The sequence below is a fragment of the Diabrotica virgifera genome, chromosome 7 (genome assembly GCF_917563875.1).
Source record: "Diabrotica virgifera virgifera chromosome 7, PGI_DIABVI_V3a".
NCBI lineage: Eukaryota > Metazoa > Arthropoda > Insecta > Coleoptera > Chrysomelidae > Diabrotica > Diabrotica virgifera.
The window spans coordinates 174,419,777-174,443,003 of record NC_065449.1 but is presented as its reverse complement, the minus strand read 5'-3'; the positions used below and the strand labels follow the sequence as shown (position 1 = coordinate 174,443,003).

General features: G+C 33.5%; 1 protein-coding gene across 2 annotated transcripts in view; it reads right to left on the bottom strand.

Moving 5' to 3' along the window:
• LOC126887981 (microfibril-associated glycoprotein 4-like) overlaps positions 1–23,227 on the bottom strand; it is a 116,978-nt gene that overhangs the window by 21,942 nt on the left and 71,809 nt on the right. Inside the window, exon 1 of one of the 2 annotated variants that reach the window (XM_050655952.1) lies at positions 1,599–1,676. The exons of the other annotated variant lie outside the window; for it this stretch is intronic. Within the exon in view, the coding sequence (XP_050511909.1) occupies positions 1,599–1,661 (63 nt within the window). The 5' untranslated portion in view covers positions 1,662–1,676. Of the gene's footprint in view, positions 1–1,598; positions 1,677–23,227 lie in introns of those variants that run through there. 2 annotated transcript variants of the gene reach the window in all.

The window sequence follows — 23,227 nt, the reverse complement described above, 5'->3', positions numbered from 1 at the left end:
TTTGAAAATTATGATCCTATTATTTATATCTTTGCGGTAAATGCCGGTCAACTTTGACAGGTTGTATCTCAGTAACCACTCATGGTAATTAAACGTTTTTTCTATTAAAAGAAGTGTCCTGTCACTTTGTTTCTAACACCATTTTTATGATTTAATTTAATTTAATATTTCCTGAGATATTCTATTTGTTTTTAAGCCAAAAAATTGTTTATATTTTTAAAATATTTCTGAGGCCGCTCAAATAGTCCAATTTCAATTTTGTAAAGTATTGTACAAAATATATAAAGTGCCGCTCAAAATATATAAAGTGATAGGTACAGTGTCTTTTTATTCAAAAATTAGAGTAAGTCTTACGCATCATAATTATTGTGGCTATTATAGCGACCGTAAATTTTTAATTAACAATTTAATTGTTGCTAAACTGTTTATTCAATTTCCATCGGCTTCTGAAATCATAATTTATACAAAAAGAGCTTTTATGCTGCTAAGTTATTTAATTATTGATAAACAATTACTTGTCCAAAACTTTAAAGAAAACACGTCTCTATGCAGAATTTAATTACCGTGAATTTTTATTTTGTTGTTTTTGGTGTAAAGTTAAAATCTTAGGAATTATGGACCAGAAATTGAAGAAAACACGATTTTCTGGCGCAATTTTGTTTATAAAAAAAGTAGCACACTATCTACGAACTTTGCATACCTATATTATTAATGTATACAAACATAAGATTCGATTCCAGCAATAAAATTGCTGGTAAATAACTTTTTCCAAAAATGGCCTGTTCTCCGATAATCTGCCCAGACTATTGGGTGACAAATAAAAAAGGGAACACAATATACCTAAATGCAATAAAATGATGTATTGGCGAACAAGCTGCAGATAAGCAGAAATAGAAAAAGTAATGTGATAAATGAAAGAATTCGAGAACTAATGAATGTAAAAGCGACACTATATGATAAAACAGAAAAAACAAAAATTACTATGGTATATACATGCGAACAGTGGACGAGAAAAGAATACCGCTAAGCAGTTGGAACTGGAAACCAAATAGAAGAAGGAGAAGAAGACGTCCTAGATTATAAAAACGGACAAATAAAAACAGCAATGGAAGAAAGAGACCTCACTGAAGCAGATCGGTACGACGAGAAGAAATAACGATTGGGATGGCACGTGGTAAACGGTTAACAGAATACACTGTGTAAATTGTAAAGTCAAGGATAAGTAAGTAAATTATACAATCTACGAATATTAAACTGAGGATGAAATAGAAAGCAATATGTTCCAAGAAAATATTCTATTAAAGAAAAATATTCTATTAATATTATATTCAAAAATAGAATAAAACAGTAACAATAATAATATAATACCGGTATGATGGTAGAATATAGTATGGTGTTAAAGAGCAGTAAAAAAATAATTTTATATACATACAGCATACAAACCAATACTAATGAAGTTTATTAATATTAGTTTAGTAATCTAAAAGAAAAAAAAACTTGAAATAACAGAATAAATAAAAGATACGTTTAAGCATCGATATTTGCAATATTAGTGTTAGTCAGACTGGTTATTGGTTTTATTAAAAAAACTAACTTACTTTTTCTGACACAACATATTCAGTCGAGAAAACAAATATGAGAAGAACTATAGACGAAATCATTGTGACCTACTAAACAAAAATCATATAATTATTTGGTATTTATAATTTTGATTATACAGGAAAAGAATATCACAATTTACCATTTTAATCTATTTAACACCCACTGTCACCAGATTTCTAGGGTTTTGATATCTTTTATGCGGAAATTGTTTATTTAGTGTTATAATAATTATAACAATTTTTATTATTATCAACAGTGGCAGCGCTGATTTACTGAATTCTGAGATAGGAAAATTCATTAGATAATAATAAAATACAGGGTGTAACAAAAATACAGGTCATAAATTTAATCACATATTCTGCGACCAAAAATAGTTCGACTGAACCTAATTTACCTTAGTACAGATGTGCACATAAAAAAAGTTACAGCCCTTTGAAGTTACAAAATGAAAATCGATTTTTTCCAATATATCGAAAACTATTAGAGATTTTTTATTGAAAATGGACATGTGGCATTTTTATGGCGGTATTATCTTAAGAAAAATCGTATTGAAATTTTGATCCCCCTTAAAAATTGTATGGGGGTTTTGTTCTTTAAACCCCTCAAACTTTTATGTACGTTCCAATTTAATTATTATTGTAGTACCATTAGTTAAACACAATGTTTTAAAAACTTTTTTGCCTCTACGTACTTTTTCGATAGTTATTTCGATAAGTTAGTTTTTATCGAGATATTTTGAATGCCGAATGATTTGTCAAATCCACCAAATATTTGTATATGGTTAAGTACGATTATGGAGACTTGTAATATGAAAATTTATTAATGATTTATATTTTTAGTTATATTTTGAACCATATTGAAAAAGAAGCCATATCTCGATAAAAGGTTGCCTTATCAAAAAAATACAAAGAGGCAAAAAATTTTAAAAACACTGTGTTTAACTACTGGTACCGCAGTAATAGTTTAATTGAAAGGAACACAAACATTTGCGGGGTTTAAGGGCACAAAACCCCCATAAATTTTTTATGTAAATATATTAAAAAAGAAGCCGCATCTCGATAAAAACTGCCTTATCGAAAAATAATAAGAGGCAAAAAAGTTTTAAAAATATTGAATTTAACTAATGGTACCATAATAATAATTTAATTGGCACGCACACAAAAGTTTGGGGTGGTTTAAGGGAACAAAACCCCATACAATTTTTAGGGGCTGCACAAATTTCACTATAATTTTTCTTTCTTTAAGATGTCCCTACCATAAGAATGCCACATGTTCATTTGCAATGAAAAATCTCTAATAGTTTTCGATTTATTCGAAAAAATCTATTTTCATTTTGTAACTTCGAAGGGCTGTAATTTTTTTATGTGCATATTTATACTAAGGTAAGTTAGGTTCATTCGAACTATTTTTGGTCCCAGAATATGCACTTTAATTTATGACCTGTATTTTTGTTACACCCTGTATCATTTTTTATTAAAAATTGCTAGTGCAGATAAAATATATATGACGACTTCTGTATTTCTTAATTTAAACGAAGTCTAGTATGCAATTCACTCCAAATTATGAAATATACCTAATATGCATATCCTGTTCACATTAGTAGTTGAGATTTCATCTCCTTTCAAAATATTATAAAGTGCTTTTATTTTTATATTCAGTCTTACTCTATACTAGATTTCGATCATATTATTATTTGGGACAAACATATTCCCAAATATTTTTCTTTCTCATAATTTGATTTTTTTTTAATTTGCTTTGGTTAATGTCAGTTGTTGGTGATTTTACTTGTTGGAGTTTTCAATTTTATAAGCTTTTCCAACCAAAGGCGGTTTTTAGCGTATGTAAAGTTTTTTGTTACTGTATCTCTTCTTCTTCTTCAGGTGCCATCTCCGCTACGGAGGTTGGCAATCATCATAGCTATTTTAATTTTTGAGGCAGTAGCTCTAAATAGTTTTTTTGAGGTGCAACCAAATCGTATCCAACCCAATTCGTCTTCTTCCGATGCTTCTTCTGCCATCCATCTTTCCTTGCATTATGAGTCGCAGGATGCCATACTTCTCGCCCCGCATCACATGTCCGAGATACTGTAGTTTTCTTTCTTTAATTGTAAGTTCAACTTCCTTCTCTTTACCTATTCTTCTCAGTACTTCGTTGTTCGTAACTCTATCTACCCAGGAAACCCTCATAATTCTTCTATAGGTCCACATTTCAAAGGCGTTAAGTCGTCTCATTATCTCTACATTTAACGTCCATGATTCCACTCCATAGTATAGTACACTGTATACGTAACATTTTGTTAGGCGTAGGTACTTTAAGAGCTAATGTTAAATCTTTGCTACATAGGACCTTTTTCATTTTCATAAAATTAGAACGTGCTTTTTCGATTCTGACTTTGATTTCTGCAGTGTGGTCATTATTTTCTGTTATAGGTGTTCCTAGGTAAGTGTACTTTTTTACTCTTTCGATCTGTTGGCCCTCTACTAGCAAGATTTCGTTAGTATTATTGTTGTTTTTAATATTTTTCATAAACTTCGTCTTTTTGATATTGAGAGAGAGTCCGTACTCCTTACTACACTTTACTATTTTACTCATGAGTCTTTGCAGGTCTTGTAAACTATCGGCTATTATTAATGTATCGTCTGCATATCTGATTTTGTTAAATAATACTCCATTTACTCTTATGTTGACTGTTTTATCTTCCAGAATTTCTCGCATTACCTCTTCAGAATAAGCGTTAAATAATAGAGGTGATAGTATGCAGCCTTGCCTGACTCCTCTCTATATTTCCATTCCTTCGGATGTTTCTCTTTCAATTCTTACTATTGCTCGCTGATTGTAATAGAGGTTTGTTATTAGTCTGAAATCTCTCTCATCTAGGTTCTTAGTTTTCAGAATCTCCATGAGTCGATCATGTTTTACTTTATCAAACGCTTTATTGTAATCGAAAAAACAGACATAAAGAGGACGGTTAACATCCAAACTTCTCTGTGTCAGCACGTTGAAGGAAAATAGTGCCTCTCTGGTACGCATACCATTGCGGAACCCATTGACTGTATATCTGTAAACACTAAATATTGGCCCATTATATACTATGAAACGTTAAACTCTTTTAAAATTATAGTTATTGTTGTATTAATGTATAAATACATTACTTTTAATGTAATGTGTTTTGGTTCATTCTATCCCTGGCCTGCTCTCTTTATACACATGTACGTCCGATAAGTACTTAGCCTACAAAAGAAAAAGGAAAATTTTGGAAAAGTGGCAATTTATTTCTCTACATAGTCTCATTTTAGCTCGATACACTTGACCCAGCGATGCTCCAACTTCTTTAACCCATCTGAAAAATACCTTTTCTCGAGGTCTGTAAAATAGGCTTTCGTGGCGGCGATGACCTTCCCATTCGACTTAAATTTCTGCCCAGCGAGTGTCTTCTTCAAGTTTGGAAACAAATAGTAGTCGTACGGAGCCAAATCTGGAGAATACGGTGGATGGGGCAACAATTCGTAGCCCAATTCAACCAAATTGGCTATGGTGACGGCGGTGGTGTAAGCCGGTGCGTTGTCATGGTGGAAGAGGACTTTTTCTTTGCTAAATGGGGTCGTTTTTTCTTTAATTCGGCGTCGAAACGGCCCAATAATTCGGCATAATAAGGCCCTGTGATCGTTTTGCCCTCTCCAAGTAGTCGATGTGGATCACACCTTGTGAATCCCAGAAAATGCTGGCCGTCACCTTTCCGGCCGATTGGACAGTCTTCGCCTTCTTCGGAACACGTTCGCCGGGTGCTGTCTACCCTTTCGACTGTTCCTTGGTTTCTGGTGTATACCAGTGAATCCATGTTTCGTCGACGGTTATGAAACGACGTAAAAACTCCTTTGGATCACACTTAAATAACGTCAAACACTGCTCTGAAGTGTTCTCACGGTTGAGCTTATTGTCTGAAGTGAGCAAACGTGGCACCCATCGTTCCAGCAGCTTTCTCATGCCCAATATTTTATTCGGGATATGACCTACGCGGTCTTTTGAGATGCCTACTGTGTCAGCTATCTCGCGCATCTTCAGTCGGCGGGCTGACAATACAAAATCGTGGATGTTTGTCACGCTATTCTCCGTGCTAGCCATTTTCGGGGCTCCTACGCGAGGCTCATCAAAAACCTACGTTTGTCCACGTTGAAACTCATTAAACCAATTTTTGACAGTTGCCATTGAAGGAGAAGAGTCATTGTACACAGCATCCAAACGCTGTTTGATTTCGCTGGGTGATTTCCCTTCCAAAAACAAGAAACGAATCACCGACCGATATTGCTCTTTTTCCATTTTATTAAAATCCGCGGACTCGTTGATTTTCATACGCAATCACAACAATACTATAATTTAGATTTGGCTGAAATTTTGATATTAGCCGTCTACGATAACGCATTCAATGACAGTACACTACATTTTCGATAGTAGCGCCATCGGGCGGAGAGGCTAAGTACTTATCGGACTGCCCTAGTATTTGGTTTTTTCTTCATTTATTTTAAATACAACTACTATTTTATTGCTTTCTCAACCTTATTGAAAAAGAAGTGCTATAAATATAATAGTAGTTTGGCACTTTGTATTATTAATGTACTTGTAATCTACGTATAAGACGTATTTCATCAAAAGTATTTTTCCACTTGCGTTTTCTGAAATCTCAATCTAAAAGTTTAGGCATTTATAATAATAAATATTTTTTAATATCAAAGGTGTCGCTCATAAAACTAGACAAAAACGAGAAAAAATTTCTAAAATCAGTCTAAATTAAGACTTAATTTAAGCCCTAGGTTAACATCACGTAGTCTCCGTCGCTGCTACTAGTGACCCTTGTTATTGAAAGAAAAAAGGATTTTAAAACTTATTTATTTCGAGGATGATACCTTTTTGCCGCACCTTTGGCTTCTATACCACAGACCACTACGAAATTATTAGATTTATCGTCATTTAAAGCCTCTTAAATTTTATCTATAGCTGCGCCAATAAATGGTATAGGTCTATTCGTCATCAGAGAGAGGTGACTGAGGTAATCGAAAGGATAGCAAGACTAAAATGGAGATGAGCAGGACACATAGCTAGAATGACAGATTAGCGGTGGGCAACGGAAAACAAGCAAAGCGTCGACCACCTACAAGATTGACCGACTATTTAAGAAGGCTAAATAAAAACTGAATGAGAGGGGCGCAAGACAGACGGGCTTGAAAACACGGGGAGGCAGTTGATGGAGCTGTCCGTGTTATCCGCAAGAAGATATTTATTTGAAGAATTAAGCAAAATTACAAAGTTTAGCAGCCGAAAGAACAATGGTTCAAAAAACAATGCGCAGGAATAGAAGAATACCAGAAAAGACATGATAGTTTTAACACACGTAAAAAAAATTAAACAATTAACTCAGAACAACAGAAATAGAAAACCGGGAATACTGAAAGATACAAATGGGAAACTTGTGTTGAGTACTAACGAAAGATATAATAGATGGAGAGAATACATAAATAAATTGTTCAAAGACAATAGAACCGAGCAGATAGACGTAGAAGTAGAAGAAGATATGGCTTTAAAGATAGTAAAAGAGGAAATTAAAACGGCATGATGTGGTAATACGTCTGGTGGCTGAGCTATTGCGCCCCAAGTGCGGGATATATAATAAAATACCATTCTCACTATATAATTATATTTGAACTTCTCAGTGTTCGTTTAAACAATTAAACAACGGTCTATATGTAAACAATAACTAAGGTATTATTGCTTCATCGTGACTAATCGATTGATCTGAATGTCTCGTCATTTCTCTAGTCCGTTTAAATAAAATACTAAATAATAACATAGATAAGTTCAATAGGGGTCAATGCCGATCATTAATATAAACTATATTATATTTTATTTTGTAGAAGTTCTGTTCAATGCTAAGGGTTAACGTACCATGTTACATCATCCCTTTTTTGGGAAGAGGGCTTTTATCGGCAGATATAAGTCCTTAACTATATTAACAATTAACACCTTAACTTAACAGAAATCCTATTTTTATCCAAAATATAGCAATTAAATATTTGTATTATTCCTTATTCCAATAAATTGGTACCTACCTATTTTATAAGCAAATTAAATCTTATTTACAAATTAAATACAGGGTGTAACGAAAATACAGGTCATAAATTTAATCACATATTCTGAGACCAAAAATAGTTTGATTTAACCTAACTCACCTTAGTACAAATGTGCATATAAAAAAAGTTACAACCTTTTGAAGTTACAAAATAAAAATCGATTTTTTCCAATATATCGAAAACTATTAAAGATTTTTTATTAAAAATGAACATATGGCATTCTTATGACAGTAGCATCTTAAGAAAACATTATAATGAAATTTGGACACCCTATAAAAATTTTATGGGGGTTTAGTTCCTTTAAACCCCCCCAAACTTTTGTGTACGTTCCATTTAAATTATTATTGTAGTACCATTACGTAAACACAATATTTTTAAAACTTTTTTGGCTCTTAGTACTTTTTCGAAAAGTCAGTTTTTATCGAGATATTTTGAATATTTGTCAAATCCACCACATATTTGTATATGGTTAAGTACGATTATGGAGACTTGGTAATAATATGAAAATTTATGTATGATTTACATTTTTAGGTATATTTTGAACCGTATTAAAAAAGAAGCCATATCTCGATAAAAGGTGCCTTCTCGAAAAAATACAAAGAGGGAAAAAAGTTTTAAAAACACTATGTTTAACTAATGGTACCTCAGCAATATTTTAATTGGAACGTACACAAACGTTTGGGGGGTTTAAAAGAACAAAAACCCCATACAATTTTTATGTAAACATATTAAAAAATAAGCCTCAACTCGATAAAAACTGCCTTATCGAAAAAATACTGAGAAGCAAAAAGTTTTAAGAATATTAAGTTTAACTAATGGTACCACAATAATAATTTAATTGAGACGTACACAAAAGTTTGGGGGGGTTTAAGGGAACAAAACCCCCATAAAATTTTTATGGGGTGCACAAATTTCACTATAATTTTTCTTTAAGATGCTCCTGCCATAAGAATGCCACATACCCATTTTCAATAAAAAATCTCTAATAGTTTTCGATTTATTCGAAAAAATCAATTTTCATTTTGTAACTTCAAAGGGCTATAACTTTTTTTATGTGCATATTTGTACTAAGGTAAGTTAGGTTCATTCAAACTATTTTTGGTCCCAGAATATGCGATTTAATTTATGACCTGTATTTTTGTTACGCCCTGTATATTCTAGTCCTTTTTCCACACTAATTCACTTCTTGTATGAATATAACCTATTCTTATGAACTTCCTTTACTTTTCCCGGTTTTAACTCAATTTTGCAATTTACTTTACCTATCCCTGATATCCTATATGGACTGTTGTAGAAGGAATCGAATTTGGTGTTCTCTTCGTTTTTAATTAATACTAAGTCACCTACTTTGAATTTCTGAGGTGATGCTACGATTTGGCTCTGCCTATTTATTTTTTGTTGTATTAGAATTTTGCGGGCTCTGGTATGCGCAAACTGAAGTTTATGTTTAAGCTCATTTTCGTCAAACGTTGGTCCGTCCTTTTTTGTTTCATTAGCCCGTAAGTGGGTATGAAGTTTTCGAATATACCCCTAGCTATTGTATGCTCCTTCTTGTCCTGCACCGGGATACTTACTGCGTATTTTGTCAGTTCGCAGAGCATTGTTATGCAGTACCTATTTCCATCTCTGCTCCGTAAGAAAGGGCCTACCGTGTCAATATACACTATATCCCTTGGTTTCTCGGAAGTGTCCGTTACCACGAATTCCTCTGTAAGGCCTTTTTTGGTTTGTTTACTTGGCATTTGTGGCAATTCTTGATATACAGTCTTACTTCGTTTTCCATATTTTTCCATTTAAAATTTGCTTTTAGTTTCTTTATTAGCCTATTATTCCCTACATGGCCTCCAAACATCGGGTGGTTATGATAGGTCTCTATTAATTGCTGCTTTACTTTTTTCTCCGTTATTGTTTTAGGTACTTCGCAAATTCATATTTCTATATTTTTTAATACTTTATTTCCTTTCTCTATAAATTCTGTGATTGTGCAGTTTGGGAAAATAATGTCATTCGTATACAGGGTGAGGCAAATAAAGGGGCTATTAGAAATATCTCGAGAACTAAAGGCAATAGAATAATGAAAATTTGAATAAAGGGATTTTGAAGAGTCATCTATTTAATGAAAATATTTTCATCTATTTGCTACTTCCGGTTATACCGGAAGTCAATTGATCTTGCTATGAAAACTCCTTGTATAATCTCCTGTTGTTCTACAACTATATTCTCATGTATACCTTTAAATCCATTGATTAATCTATAAACTTCGCATCTCGGTGGAATTGCTATGTTGTTCTGATCTGTGTTATCAAGAATATTAAGACTAATGTAATAATCATCTTCAGTTTTTACGTGTAGTTTCAGGTTGGAATAGTTTAAAATACATTGATATTTGGTTATGAAGTCTCTCCCGATTATTCCATCTGTGGGTATCAAGAAGTCTTTCCTAACTACCTGGAAGCTATGAAGAAAAGTTTCCATTTAGGTTTAGTGAAGTATCTACTCTTCCTAACGTTTGCAATTCTCCTTGCGTTACTCCCTTTATTTTGACTATTGAGTTTGTCTGTATTGCTTGGCGTGGGAAATCATCGTCAATTTTTAGTAAGGAAATATCTGCTCCTGTATCCAGTATATAAATGTGTGTATTTTATTTTGATATTTTTGTGTAGATTTCTACGAAGTTAGAGAGTTTAAGTCAAAGTTGTAAATATAATAGCTACTTTCTTTTGTGAGACTGTTGGGATTGACCCTAACCTTATTTCCATTCAAAACCCCAACTACGTTTCCTCAGGCGAATTTTCGCTTATGCTCTCGCTTTCGCAAGTTCTAATATTGGCATTATTTGCTCTGTTAAAATTTGATCTACCGTTTCCTCTATTATAATCTTCCTGATTTCTTCTATATCTTGGGTCTCCTCTATATCTAGTACCGTTGTTATTTCGCCATTCTCCTTGCTGTCTCTCATAATTGTTTCTATTCCAATTTCTGTCCTGACCTCTACTACTGTTTCCTCTAAAGTTGGTCTTATAGTTCAGCACTCTATTCTGCTGCTCATCTGACGTGTCTATTGACAAAAATTTTGTCAACTCCTCCTGTGGTGTGTCAAACTTCCCTGCTTTCATTATTATCCTTACCTTTTCCGAACTTGCATTTTGTGTCAATGTCTTGACTGTTGCTTCTGCCCCGCATTTTCTAACCAGGTTTCCGGGCTTTCCTTCCGCTATATACGCTGTTTTCAGTTGTTCTACTAATTCCTCTATTTCTGTAGCGTATGTTGTCGCGTCCCTATGGGCTTGTTTCTTCCTGTTCAGCTTGGCTATTACCAATTTAGTGCTATCTCCTTTTATATCTTTCTTTAATGTGTCTATAATTTTTTCGATGGAATCCTCTGTCGTGATTAGACTTCTTGCTTTTCCAATAAGCCTTGATTTTACCAGTGTTATTGTTGTATTTTCGTGCCCTTCTTGTATCGATTTTACGAATTCTAATGCATCCACGAATGCTTGCAGCTTCCCGATTTCTCCATTGAATTCTCTGGGCAACACCCTACTCGCTGTAGTTAGAAAGTCATTCATATTTAAGGCCATGTTTTCCTCAGTTTCGCTGTCGCACTGTGCTTCTACTATATCTCCTTTGCAGTATCTCCTTGCTTACCAGTGCAGTAAACGCGTTATACTTACTGATTAGGTTGCTGATTATGTCCAATCGTACTTCTATATTTTTGGGTATTGCTTTTTTCAATGCTCTTTTACTCTGTTTATCACTTTCTTTTAACAGGCTATCTAGTTTATTTTCAAAAGTTTCCCAATTAGCCAACATTTAAATTAACTCTAATCATTGCTCATTATATTAAAAAATATATATTATATTAAGTTATATCATTAGTAAAATGTCATGTTAATGAATATTAAAGAAAAATGTTATATTTCAGAATACCTATAAAATAATGTCAATATCTTATACTCGGATCCATCATGATAATAAAAATTTGAAAATAATAATAAAAGTTCGATAAAGGCAGTATAAAAATAGGATAAATTCTTACTTTGTCTCTTTACAGCTGGACCGCTTCTTTCGATTGTCCTCTTAAAGTTTCTCCCATGTGTCGACTTTGGTTTGTTTCTCTATTAAACGGTTTGCTTCCCATTTCTAGTTTATAACAACTATTTTCTGCATATTTTTCCTTCGGGTCCAAAAAGGCTAGAGCTTAGCATGCTTTTCCAATTAGGCAGATCGCCATGATGTGGTAATACGTCTGGTGGCTGAGCTATTGCGCCCTAAGTGCGGGATGTATAATAAAATACCATTCTCACTATATAATTATAATATTTGAACTTCACAGTGTTCGTTTAAACAATTAAACAACGGTCTGTATGTAAACAATAACTAAGGTAATATTGCTTCATCGTGACTAATCGATTGATCTGAATGTCTCGTCATTTCTCTGGTTGGTTTATATACAATACTAAATAATAACATAGATAAGTTCAATAGCGGTCAATGCCGATCATTAATATAAACTATAATATATTTTATTTTGTAGAAGTTCTGTTCAATACTAAGGGTTAACGTATCATGTTATATGCATTAAAAACAGCAAAACTGGTAAAAAAGTAGCTCCGGACCAAATCCCGGTAGAAAGCTTAAAATGCATAAACGATCAAACCTTAGGGCCTGTCCAAAGTGCCTCTCAGCTCTTTGACGTTAAAAGAATTATTCGCACACGGACTCGGCTTTCTGATTCGGAAACCAGTGTGCACTATGGACGCGCTCCTAGACATTATAGTAGACTTGTTAAACACAGTGTACAAAACAGGATACATACCATAACAATGGTTACTCTCCACCTTTTGTGCCATCTCAAAAAATTCAAACGCAAAAAAATTGCAGTGAATACAGGACAATATCATTAATCAGTCATGTTATTAAATTATTCTTGAAAATAATACATGGTCGTATAAATAAAAAAAAAATAGAAGAAGGAATAGATGACAGTCAGTCTTGGTTCAGAAACGGACTAGGAACCAGAGAGTTATTTGCTTTTAATATGATAGCTCACAGGCGCATGGATATGAATGTAGATGTGCAGTGATTGTCTGTTATATTGATTTTTAAAAACCATTTGACCAAATAGTCCAGAAAGCCACTGCGCATCGGCTAGGAAAAATATTCTAATTCGGATTTTTTGCACAATTTTACTTAAAAAGGACTTCTTTTAACAAATTTGCATGTTGCCAGGACCAAAATGTGGTCAAAAATTTTTTAAACGTTTTTTTTTGTTTTTATCCTAAAATAATTTTTTTGCATGGAAAAAAGTTTTTTTGGTTTTTTGGATCATTCCAAACAGAAAAGGTCTTTAGTGACTTTTCTCTAAAAATGATAGTTTTTGACATATAAGCGATTAAAAATTGAAGAATTGTGAAATCGGCCATTTTTAACCCTCAAAAACTATGTGAAAAGCTGAAAATTTAAATGTTGCCAAAGTAGGTAGATACTCTTTAAACATCGATTGATGAAATCCCAAAGAGTTTTTTGCAATACAATATTCAAAACTCCTTTGTTTTTTAATTGCTAATCAAGCGTGCGCGACACTAATTTTCACCGACAGTAATGGTGCAAATGAAAGGATTAAATTCGTTATTTCGTAAACCGGCGACTTTAAGGAAAAATCCCGAAACAGGTCGATTTTTATTTTTAAGTTATGATATTGTGGCATATATGGTATACTAATGACGTCATCCATCTGGGCGTGATGACGTAATCGATGATTTTTTTAAATAAGAATAGGGGTTGTGTGCTAGCTCATTTGAAAGGGTCTTCAATTTTCTATTCAGTAATATAAACGTTTATATAATTATTTATACAGGGTGTCCTTCTACTTCTTTTTTTGTCAAATAATTTAATTTAATAAAAATTTTTTGGATACCCTGTATAAATAATTATATAAATGTTTACACTAATGAATAGAGAATTGAAGAACCTTTCAGATGAGCTAACACACGATCCCTATTCTCATTTAAAAAAATCATCGATTACGTCATCACGCCCAGACGGATGACGTCACTAGTATACCATATATGCCACAATATCACAACTTAAAAATAAAAATCGACCTGTTTCGGGTTTTTTCCTTAAAGTCGCCGGCTTACGAAATAACCAATTTATTACTTTCATTTGCACCATACTGTATACACATGTAACGGTGTCGCGCACGCGTGATTAGAAATTAAAAAACAAAGGAGTTTTGAATATTGTATTGCAAAAAACTCTTCGGGATTCTATCAATCGATGTTTAAAGAGTATCCACCTACTTTGGCAACATTTAAATTTTCAATTTTTCACATAGTTTTTGAGGGTTAAAAATGGCCGATTTCGCAATTTTTCAATTTTTAATCGCTTATATGTCAGAAACTATAATTTTTAGGGAAAAGTCACTAAAGACCTTTTCTGTTTGGAATGATCCAAAAAACCTAAAAAAAAAACTTTTTTCCATGCAAAAAAATAATTTTAGGAAAAAAACAAAAAAAAAACGTTTAAAAAATTTTTGACCGCCTTTTGGTCCTGGCAACATGCAAATTTGTTAAAAGTAGTCCTTTTTGAGTAAGATTGTGCAAAAAATCCGATTTAGAATATTTTTCCTAGCGGATGCGCAGTGGTTTTCTGGACTAAAATAAGACATAAAGAATTAGTCCAAATTCTAATGCCAAAAAACATTGACAAAAGGAAATCACGAATAATAACAAACCTTTACAAGAATTAAAGAGTACAAATTGTAATAAATAACGAACCAAGTCCAGAAAATGAAATCAGAAGAGGTGTTAGACAGTGATGTATTATGTCTCCAGTATTATGTCTCCAACTACTATTTAATGTGGATAGTGAAGCCATTATTGAGGAAGCATAACTATATAAAAGTGAAGAAATAATAATTCACAAAAATCTATTAACAACATAAGATATGCAGATGACACAATGATTATGACAAGCTCTGCTGAACAACTCTTCAATTACTACTAAACAAAGCTAATAGGTTTTTTAAAGACTATGGACACAAAGTAAATAAAAAATGCCAAATAGCTCCTAATACTGAGAAAACAAATATTCAACCAAGCATACATTTGGGGGGTGATAAATAAAAACACCTAGGAACTTGGATTTCAGATAATAATGATCAAACAACTAAATAAGAGCCTGAATAGAAATAGCAAGAAATGTGTTTGTAAAAACAAAAACAATTCTCTGCAAGAAATACATAGATTAGAGCTGAGATTAGAGCTTTGAGATGCTACGTGTTATCGATACTGCAATATGGACTTGAGAGCTGGATATTGAATCAAGAACAAATAAATAATGAGCTACAGTCATTTGAAATGTAGTGTCACTGAAGGATGCTTAGAACAGCATGGACACAGAAGAAAACGAACACGGAAATATTGCGAGAAATGGGCAGAGAATACGAAAAAATAAACAGAAAAATAAGAAAGTTTGAATATCTGGGACATGTAATGAGGGGACACTGATGTGAAATGATAAGGAGTTTAGGAAGAAGAGAGAGGAAGAAAAGTGTCATATATACAGGGTGTCCCGAAAAGATTGGTGATAAATTATACCGCACATTCTGGAGTGAAAAATAATTCGATTAAACCTAACTTACCTTAGTACAAATGTGCTCATAAAATAAGTTGCAGCCCTTTGAAGTTACAAAATGAAAATTGATTTTTTTCAATATATCGAAAACTATTAGAGATTTTTTATTGAAAATGGACATGTACGATTCTTAGGTCAGAAACATCTTAAAACAAAATTATAGTGAAATTTGTCCACCCCATAAAAATTTTATGGGGGTTTTGTTCCCTTAAACCCCAAAAACTTTTGTGTACGTCCCAATTAGTTCATTATTGTGGTACTATTAGTTAAACACAACGTTTTTAAACCTTTTTTGTCTCTTAATATTTTTTCGATAAACCAGTTTTTATCGAGATGCGGCTTCTTTTTAAATATATTTACGTAAACATTTTCTGTAGGTTTTGCTCCTTTAAAACCCCCAAATATTTGTGTACGTTCCAATTAAACTATTATTGTTGTACCATTAGTTAAAAACAGTGTTTTTAAAACTTTTTTGTCTCTTAGTCTTTTTTTGATAGGTCACCTTTTATCGAGATGTGGCTTCTTTTTCAAAATACACATAAAAATGTAAATTATAAATAGATTTTTACAACCATAACATTTTTAACCATATACAAATATGTGGTGGATTCGAAAAATATTCAAAATATCTCGATAAACACTAGCTTATCGAAAAAGTATCAAGAGGCAAAAAAGTTTTAGAATTATTGTTTTTAACTAATGGTAATACAATATTAATTTAATTCGAACGTACACAAAAGTTTGGGCGGGTTTAAAGGAACAAAACCCCCATAAAATTTTTATGGGGTGCACAAATTTCACTTTAATTTTTTTTAAGATGTTGCTGCCATAAGAATACCACATGTCCAGTTTCAATAAAAAATCTTTAAGAGTTTTCGATATTTGAAAAAAAAAATCGATTTTCATTTTGTAACTTCAAAGGGCTGTAACTTTTTTTGTGTGCACTATTGTATATAGGTAAGTCAGGTCCAATCAACCTATTTTTGACCCCAGAATCTGTGGTATAATTTATGACCAATCTTTTCGGGACACCCTGTATATTATCGGTTTACAACGTTCTCCGTCTTCCGATACCCGTTCGCCATTCCTCTCTGTCCGCACATTGATATACTTGCAGACCTTTTTCATCCATGGCTTTGTTTATTCCTGCCTGCCAACTTTTCCTCGGTCTACCTCTTCTTCTTCTACCTTGCGGAATCCAGTTTTGTACTTGTTTTGGGATTCTGTCTTCGTGTATTCTTTGTACGTGACCAAACCATCGTATTTATTATATGTGTGATCTTCATTATTTCTCGTATCCGTTTATTGGTGACATAGTCTCTTCTCGATCTTCCTGCAGCTCTTCTTCAGAATCCATTTCGGTGACCTCTAACGTTCGTTTTGATTTTTCCTTCATAGGCCATACATAGCTGTATTTTATAATGCTTTTCACTACGGCGTTATAGATGTTTTTCTTGTTTTGGTTGTTTACCTGCTTGTCCCAGAGTACTGAGTTTAGAAACGTAATTGTTTTCCTGCTCTGAGTATTTCGTTTTTTAATGGCTGCGTCCAGTGTTCCATCATTCGTGATTTTCATATTCATACCCAGGTATTTATATTCGTTACATTTACTGATTGTTTCTCCTCCTTCTAGTATCAAATCCTGCTGCGTTCCACCGATATTCATATATTTGGTTTTCCGATGTTGATCTCTAGTCTCCATTTCCTGTATTCCTCTTTTAGCTTTCTTGTCATGTAACAAATATCATCGTAGTCTTGCGCTATTAGTATTTGGTCGTCTGCGAAACACAGAGTATATTATTATAGTGTATGGTCATTTAGTGGGAGTCCCATGTTCTTACATTTCCGTTTCCAATTTTTAACAGCTTGTTCCAAATATATTTTAAAAAGTGTTGGAGAGAGGCAGCATCTTTGTTTGAGCCCTTTATTTGTCAGAAATACTTCGGTGAGTTTGTTTCCTTGTTTAATTCTCGTGGTCGTGTTGTTATATAAATTTTTAATTATTTTCATGATTTCTATGTTTATATTTTTGTATTCTCTATTGCCTCCCACAACTTTACCAAAGGCACACTGTCGTATGCCTTTTTCAGATCAATATATACGAAATGAATCTCTTGGTTAACCGCTGTTTTCTTTTCCATGACTTGTGTGATTGCAAAAAGGTGATCAATTGTAGATCTTCCGGTTCTAAATCCTGCTTGTTCTTCTGCTTCCATTTCCTTGTATTCGTCTTCTATTCGGTATTTTAAGATCCTTCCGTATATTTTGCTGATTTTTGGTGTAACGGAAATGCCCCTGTAGTTATCACATTGTTTCGATCTGCTTTTTTGTATATTGCTGACATGTACGATAATTTCCATTCTTGTGGGACTTTACCGTTTTTTTAGTTCGGTACATACTTTCTTTATATCATTGGTGAATAGCCTTATTGAAGATCCTGTTACTCCTACTGTGTCCTGGGATGGTTCTGATGTTTCGAATTCCTTTCTTTTTTCTGTCAGTATGTCGCTGAAATACTCCTTCCACTAATTCGGTGATATTACAGTTATAAGTCCTTTTCCTGTCTCTTTGCGTAGATTTCTAAGAATTCTCCAGCTCTCAGTGGATTTCCTACCTCCGATGTATGTATTGATTCATGTACACTGCTTTTTCCATTTTATGTTCTTACTCTGCCTAATCATTCTGCGTACGTTTACTTGTGCTTCCTTATAAGCTAGTTGGTCTACTACATCTCTTGTACTCATGTATCTCTGGTATTTTCTTCGCTTTTCTTCTATTTATAATTCTACTTCTTCGTCCCACCAATATGGTTTGTTTTTCGTGTTCTTTTCTGTCCGTCCTAAGGCTTCTTCTACGGAGAGTGTCATGCTTGAAGAATTTAAGGGATTGATTTAAATGCAGTTCTATATCGTTGGCCTAATATCAAAAATGTATAAAGATGCATAAGTCCAAAATATTAAATTTTAGACTTTTGATAGCATCTGTTAGCATTATTCAAAAGCTATGCACGGCTCTGTTTTATTCCAATATAGTTTACTAGATGTTGTTCAAATTGTGAAAATGATATTTGCATAAGTCCATTAATGTTGAAAAAAATAATATGAAATCCGCACAAGTCCCACAAGTCCGCTCTTGTTGGTGGCCAAACCGTTCAAACGTATGGGTGCTTTTCTGATGTTTATACATTAAAAAGTCTTTTCATTGTAAACGGGGGAGTACTTACAGGGTACAGGTTAAATGACACAAAATTTTGTTTAAATATTAAAAAAAATTAAAAATTTAAAAAATTTAAAAATTTAAAGCACTCATGGGAGTGCCGACAGAAGTGAAAACATCTTATAATATATAAATTACGAGCTCAATGCTGTTTCCCCATCCAAAAAGGAGTGCTATACCTATATTATATACGCGTTGCGTACTTTCTATGCTATTTACGTATACATACACATAATAATATTATATGCGTACGAAATTTATTTCGTCGAAGCAATGACGGTCGCTATTTTAATACTTTTTCCACATCTAAAAAGTGCACGTCCCTAAAGACATTTTCACTTCCATAATTTATTTCGGCGAAGCAATGACGGTCACGATGAAGGTCGCTAATTCAATCTTCTTCCCAAATTCTTTCCCATCCAAAAAGTGCACAACGTCCCTAAAGAAGTTTTCATTTCAAAAATTTATTTCGCCGAAGCGATGACAGTCACTAATTCAACACTTTTTCCCCATCTAAAAAGGGCGCAACGTCCCTAAAGAAGTTTTCACTTCAAAAAATTATGTCGTTCAAGCAATGACGGTGGCTAATCTAATACATTTTCCCCATCGAAAAAGTGCAAAACGTCCCTAAAGAAGTTGTCAATTCAAAAATTTATTTTGTCGAAGCGATGACGGTCGCTAATTCAATACTTTTTCCCCATCTAAAAAGGGCACAACCTCCCTAAAGAAGTTTTTACTTTAACAATTTATTTCGTCGAAGCATTCACGGTCGCTATTTTAATACTTTTTCCACATCTAAAAAGTGCACGTCCCTAAAGACATTTTCACTTCCATAATTTATTTCGGCGAAGCAATGACGGTCACGATGAAGGTCGCTAATTCAATCTTCTTCCCAAATTCTTTCCCATCCAAAAAGTGCACAACGTCCCTAAAGAAGTTTTCATTTCAAAAATTTATTTCGCCGAAGCGATGACAGTCGCTAATTCAACACTTTTTCCCCATCTAAAAAGGGCGCAACGTCCCTAAAGAAGTTTTCACTTCAAAAAATTATGTCGTTCAAGCAATGACGGTGGCTAATCTAATACATTTTCCCCATCGAAAAAGTGCAAAACGTCCCTAAAGAAGTTGTCAATTCAAAAATTTATTTTGTCGAAGCGATGACGGTCGCTAATTCAATACTTTTTCCCCATCTAAAAAGTGCAAAACCTCCCTAAAGAAGTTCTCACTTCAAAAAATTTATTTTGTCAAAACGATGTCGGTCGCAAAGTCAATATTTTTCCCCATCTAAAAAGGGCACAACGTCTCTAAAGAAGTTTTCACTTCAAAAATTTATTTTCGTCGAAGCAACAACGGTCGCTAATTCAATACCTTTTCCCTATCTAAAAAGGGCACAACGTTTCTACAGAAGTTTTCACTTAAAAAATTTATTTCGCCGAAGCGTTGATGGTCGCTAATTCAACTTTTTCCCCATTTAAAAAGTTCACAACGCCCTAAAGAAGTTTTCACTTCACAAATTTATTTCGTAGAAGCAATGACGGTCGCTAACTTAATACTTTTTCCCCATCTAAAAAGTGCACAACGTCCTTAAAGAAGTGTTCTCTTCAAAAATGTATTTCGTCAAAGCAATGACGGTCGCGATGACGATCGCTAATTCAATACTTTTTCCTCATCTAAAAGTTCCCAACGTCCCTAAAGAACTTTTCACTTTAAAAATTTATTTCGCCGAAGCGATGACGGTCGCTAATTCAATACTTTTTCCCCATCTAAAAAGTGCACAACGTCCCTAAAGAAGTTTTCACTCCAATAATATTACTATTAATATACGTACCTAGATTATAATAATATACAGTGGAACCTCGATAACTCGGATTAATCGGGACCGCGGCCGATCCGGGTTATCGAAAATCCGAGATAGCCGGAGAATATGGTAAAAATTAATAAAATACGGTATACTTACAGATAAACTCCGTTAGAATTGAAATAACATGAAATATATTTATAAATATGCACAGTACCTACTCATTAAAATTACTAAAAAAACACCAAACACAAATGTAAGCAAACGGAAGCGAAAAATACATGACACACAATACAGTCACAACGATGTAATGTTATTTAAGAACAGTGAAAACTAAAGACCATTGTTTATAAAAGAAGTTTTTAAATAGTCTTTCCTAAACAATGCTAAGCCAGTTTGAAATAAAAAGGAATAGGTACTACAGACAGGTGACTGTTGTTTCTGCGGCGTGTGCTATGAGTCATTTTTAATATCGTATAGTTCAAATTACACACATACACATTATCTCTCAAATATTATATTACATACATTTTTATTGTTGAAACGTTTGTCTGATAATTAACTATTTTGATGGGAAATAAGCCACAATTAAATTGAAAAATACAAAATATTGAAAATCAAAATGTTTATCTGATGAAAATCGGTCCGGGTTAGCCGGACTTCCGGGTTATCGGGGGCCGACTTATCGGGGTTCCACTGTACGTACAAAATCAATCCTTTTTCGCCATCCCAAAATAGATTTTACATTTTATTTTAAATTTAAATACTTCTACACAATTTGTATATACATACACATAATAGATATACGTACAAACTTTATTTCGTCGAAGCGATGACGGTCTAGGTTTTACATTTATTTTAAATATAAATACTTCTATACAATTTATATATATACATACACATAATATACTTATACTTATATTTACAAAATTTATTTCGTCGAAGCGATGACGGTCGCGATGATGGTCGCGAAATCAATAGTTTTTCCCCATCCTAAAATAGGTTTTACATTTAGTTTATATTTAAATACCTCTACACAATTTATATGTACATACACATAATATATAGCATAAGCGATGACGGTCGTAATGACCGTCGCGATGACGGTCGCGAATTCCATGCTTTTTCCCCTATCCAAAAATCGCACAACGTCCCTAAAGAAGTTTTCACTTTAAAAATTGATTACTAAAAACGTGTATTTAAATTGTTTAGGGACTTATGCCATTTTCACCTTATATTTAGTTATATACAAGTGGAGTTAAGCACACTTAAAAAATTTTTGTCTCTCCTATAAAATCACGTATTGTGGACTTATACATATTTCACATTATTCCGACGATGTGTAGAATGTAGAACTCTTCAGAGGATTCGTAGGTTGAGTAAAGGTAGCGATACTATTATCCACATCCGATTGGGAGACGGTAGTTAAAGAAGAAGAATTTGAAGAATATCTGTGTGGTTGCCATATAGGAAATGTAGTTCATTGTGCTACCAGAAATTTATCTATCATCCCTTGGTTTTCCAAAACTGTCTACACGTTCTGCACGAGATGGCACAATACCGTTTCCATAAAGAATTCTTCTCTTTATTCATATTGTACCTGAATATATGATATTCTATCCCACTATTCTCCAATTCAACTTCGTTTTTATATCTAGAAAGCAGTTTTACTAGAATATTTTGTGCAAATGACGTCAGAGTTATCAATCTAACTCGATCTATACGGTTTCAGCATGAAAATAATGGCCTTCAGTCCATTGTGCTGCCATGTATGTATTCGTTTCATTTTTTTTTGTAGACTCAGGATAGTTCAACGGGGAAAGCTTTTTTTAGGATCTCTTAGAGTAAAAGGATCTTTATCTAAGCATCTTCTTCTCAGGGTGCCTTCTCCATTAGTAGAAGTTGTATACAACTACAGCAAATTACTCTCTATCTTGAGGGATTCTTAGTATCGAATGTATGTCCATGTCTATCCAGTCTCCCATGCTTTTCAGCCAGGAGCTTCCTCTTCCTACTGGTATTCTTTTTCCTTCCACCTTCCCTTCCATTATGAGTCGTAAAAAGTTGTATCTTTCTTCTCTGTAATTATGTCCTAGATAACTCGTTTTCTGTTTTTTAAAATATTTAGAAGTTCTCTCTCAGTCCCCATTCTTCTTAGCACCTCGTTGTTGTTGGCGTGCTCTGTCCAAGAAATCTACAGCATCCCTCGAAAAACCCACACCTCAAAGGCTTCTATTCGTCTCATACTTGTAACTCCCGGAGTCCATGTTTCCCCTCATTATAGCAATATGTATCCACTCACACAATATCCACTCAAAATTAGTATCAGAAATTCAACGATAAGGTAGAGTTTATAAGGAATTTCACATTCTTTGAAAAGCTGACCTAGTATACTCTATACGAGCACGTATTTGGACCTCGTGGTCTAAATCGTTTATTATCCAGCAACCAAGATCTTGCAATCTTTGCACGAGTTCTACCTAATAGTTATACAGGGTGCGCCAAACCTCTGGTTTTCTTGGATTACGGCTAAATTAAGAGATATAGAAAAAATGAAAAAAATCAATCTCGTTTAAGAGGATAGGTTCAACGGAATCGGAGGTAAAAACCTTCAGTGACTAAATTAATAAAAAATAACATACAAATTTCTAAAAGTAAGCCAATTATTATGGTCTGGTTTATGTGGTTTATGTCAGCTATTTTACTTTTCAATTTTCATTGAATAAATATTTTGTACTCTTTGTCGTACACAATGGCCTTTGAAGCGGCAATGAATTTTGTGTTGCCTCTATTTAGTCCTGTCGCCAGGGGGGGGGGTACAACGGCCTCCTGTATTCAGATGGACTTA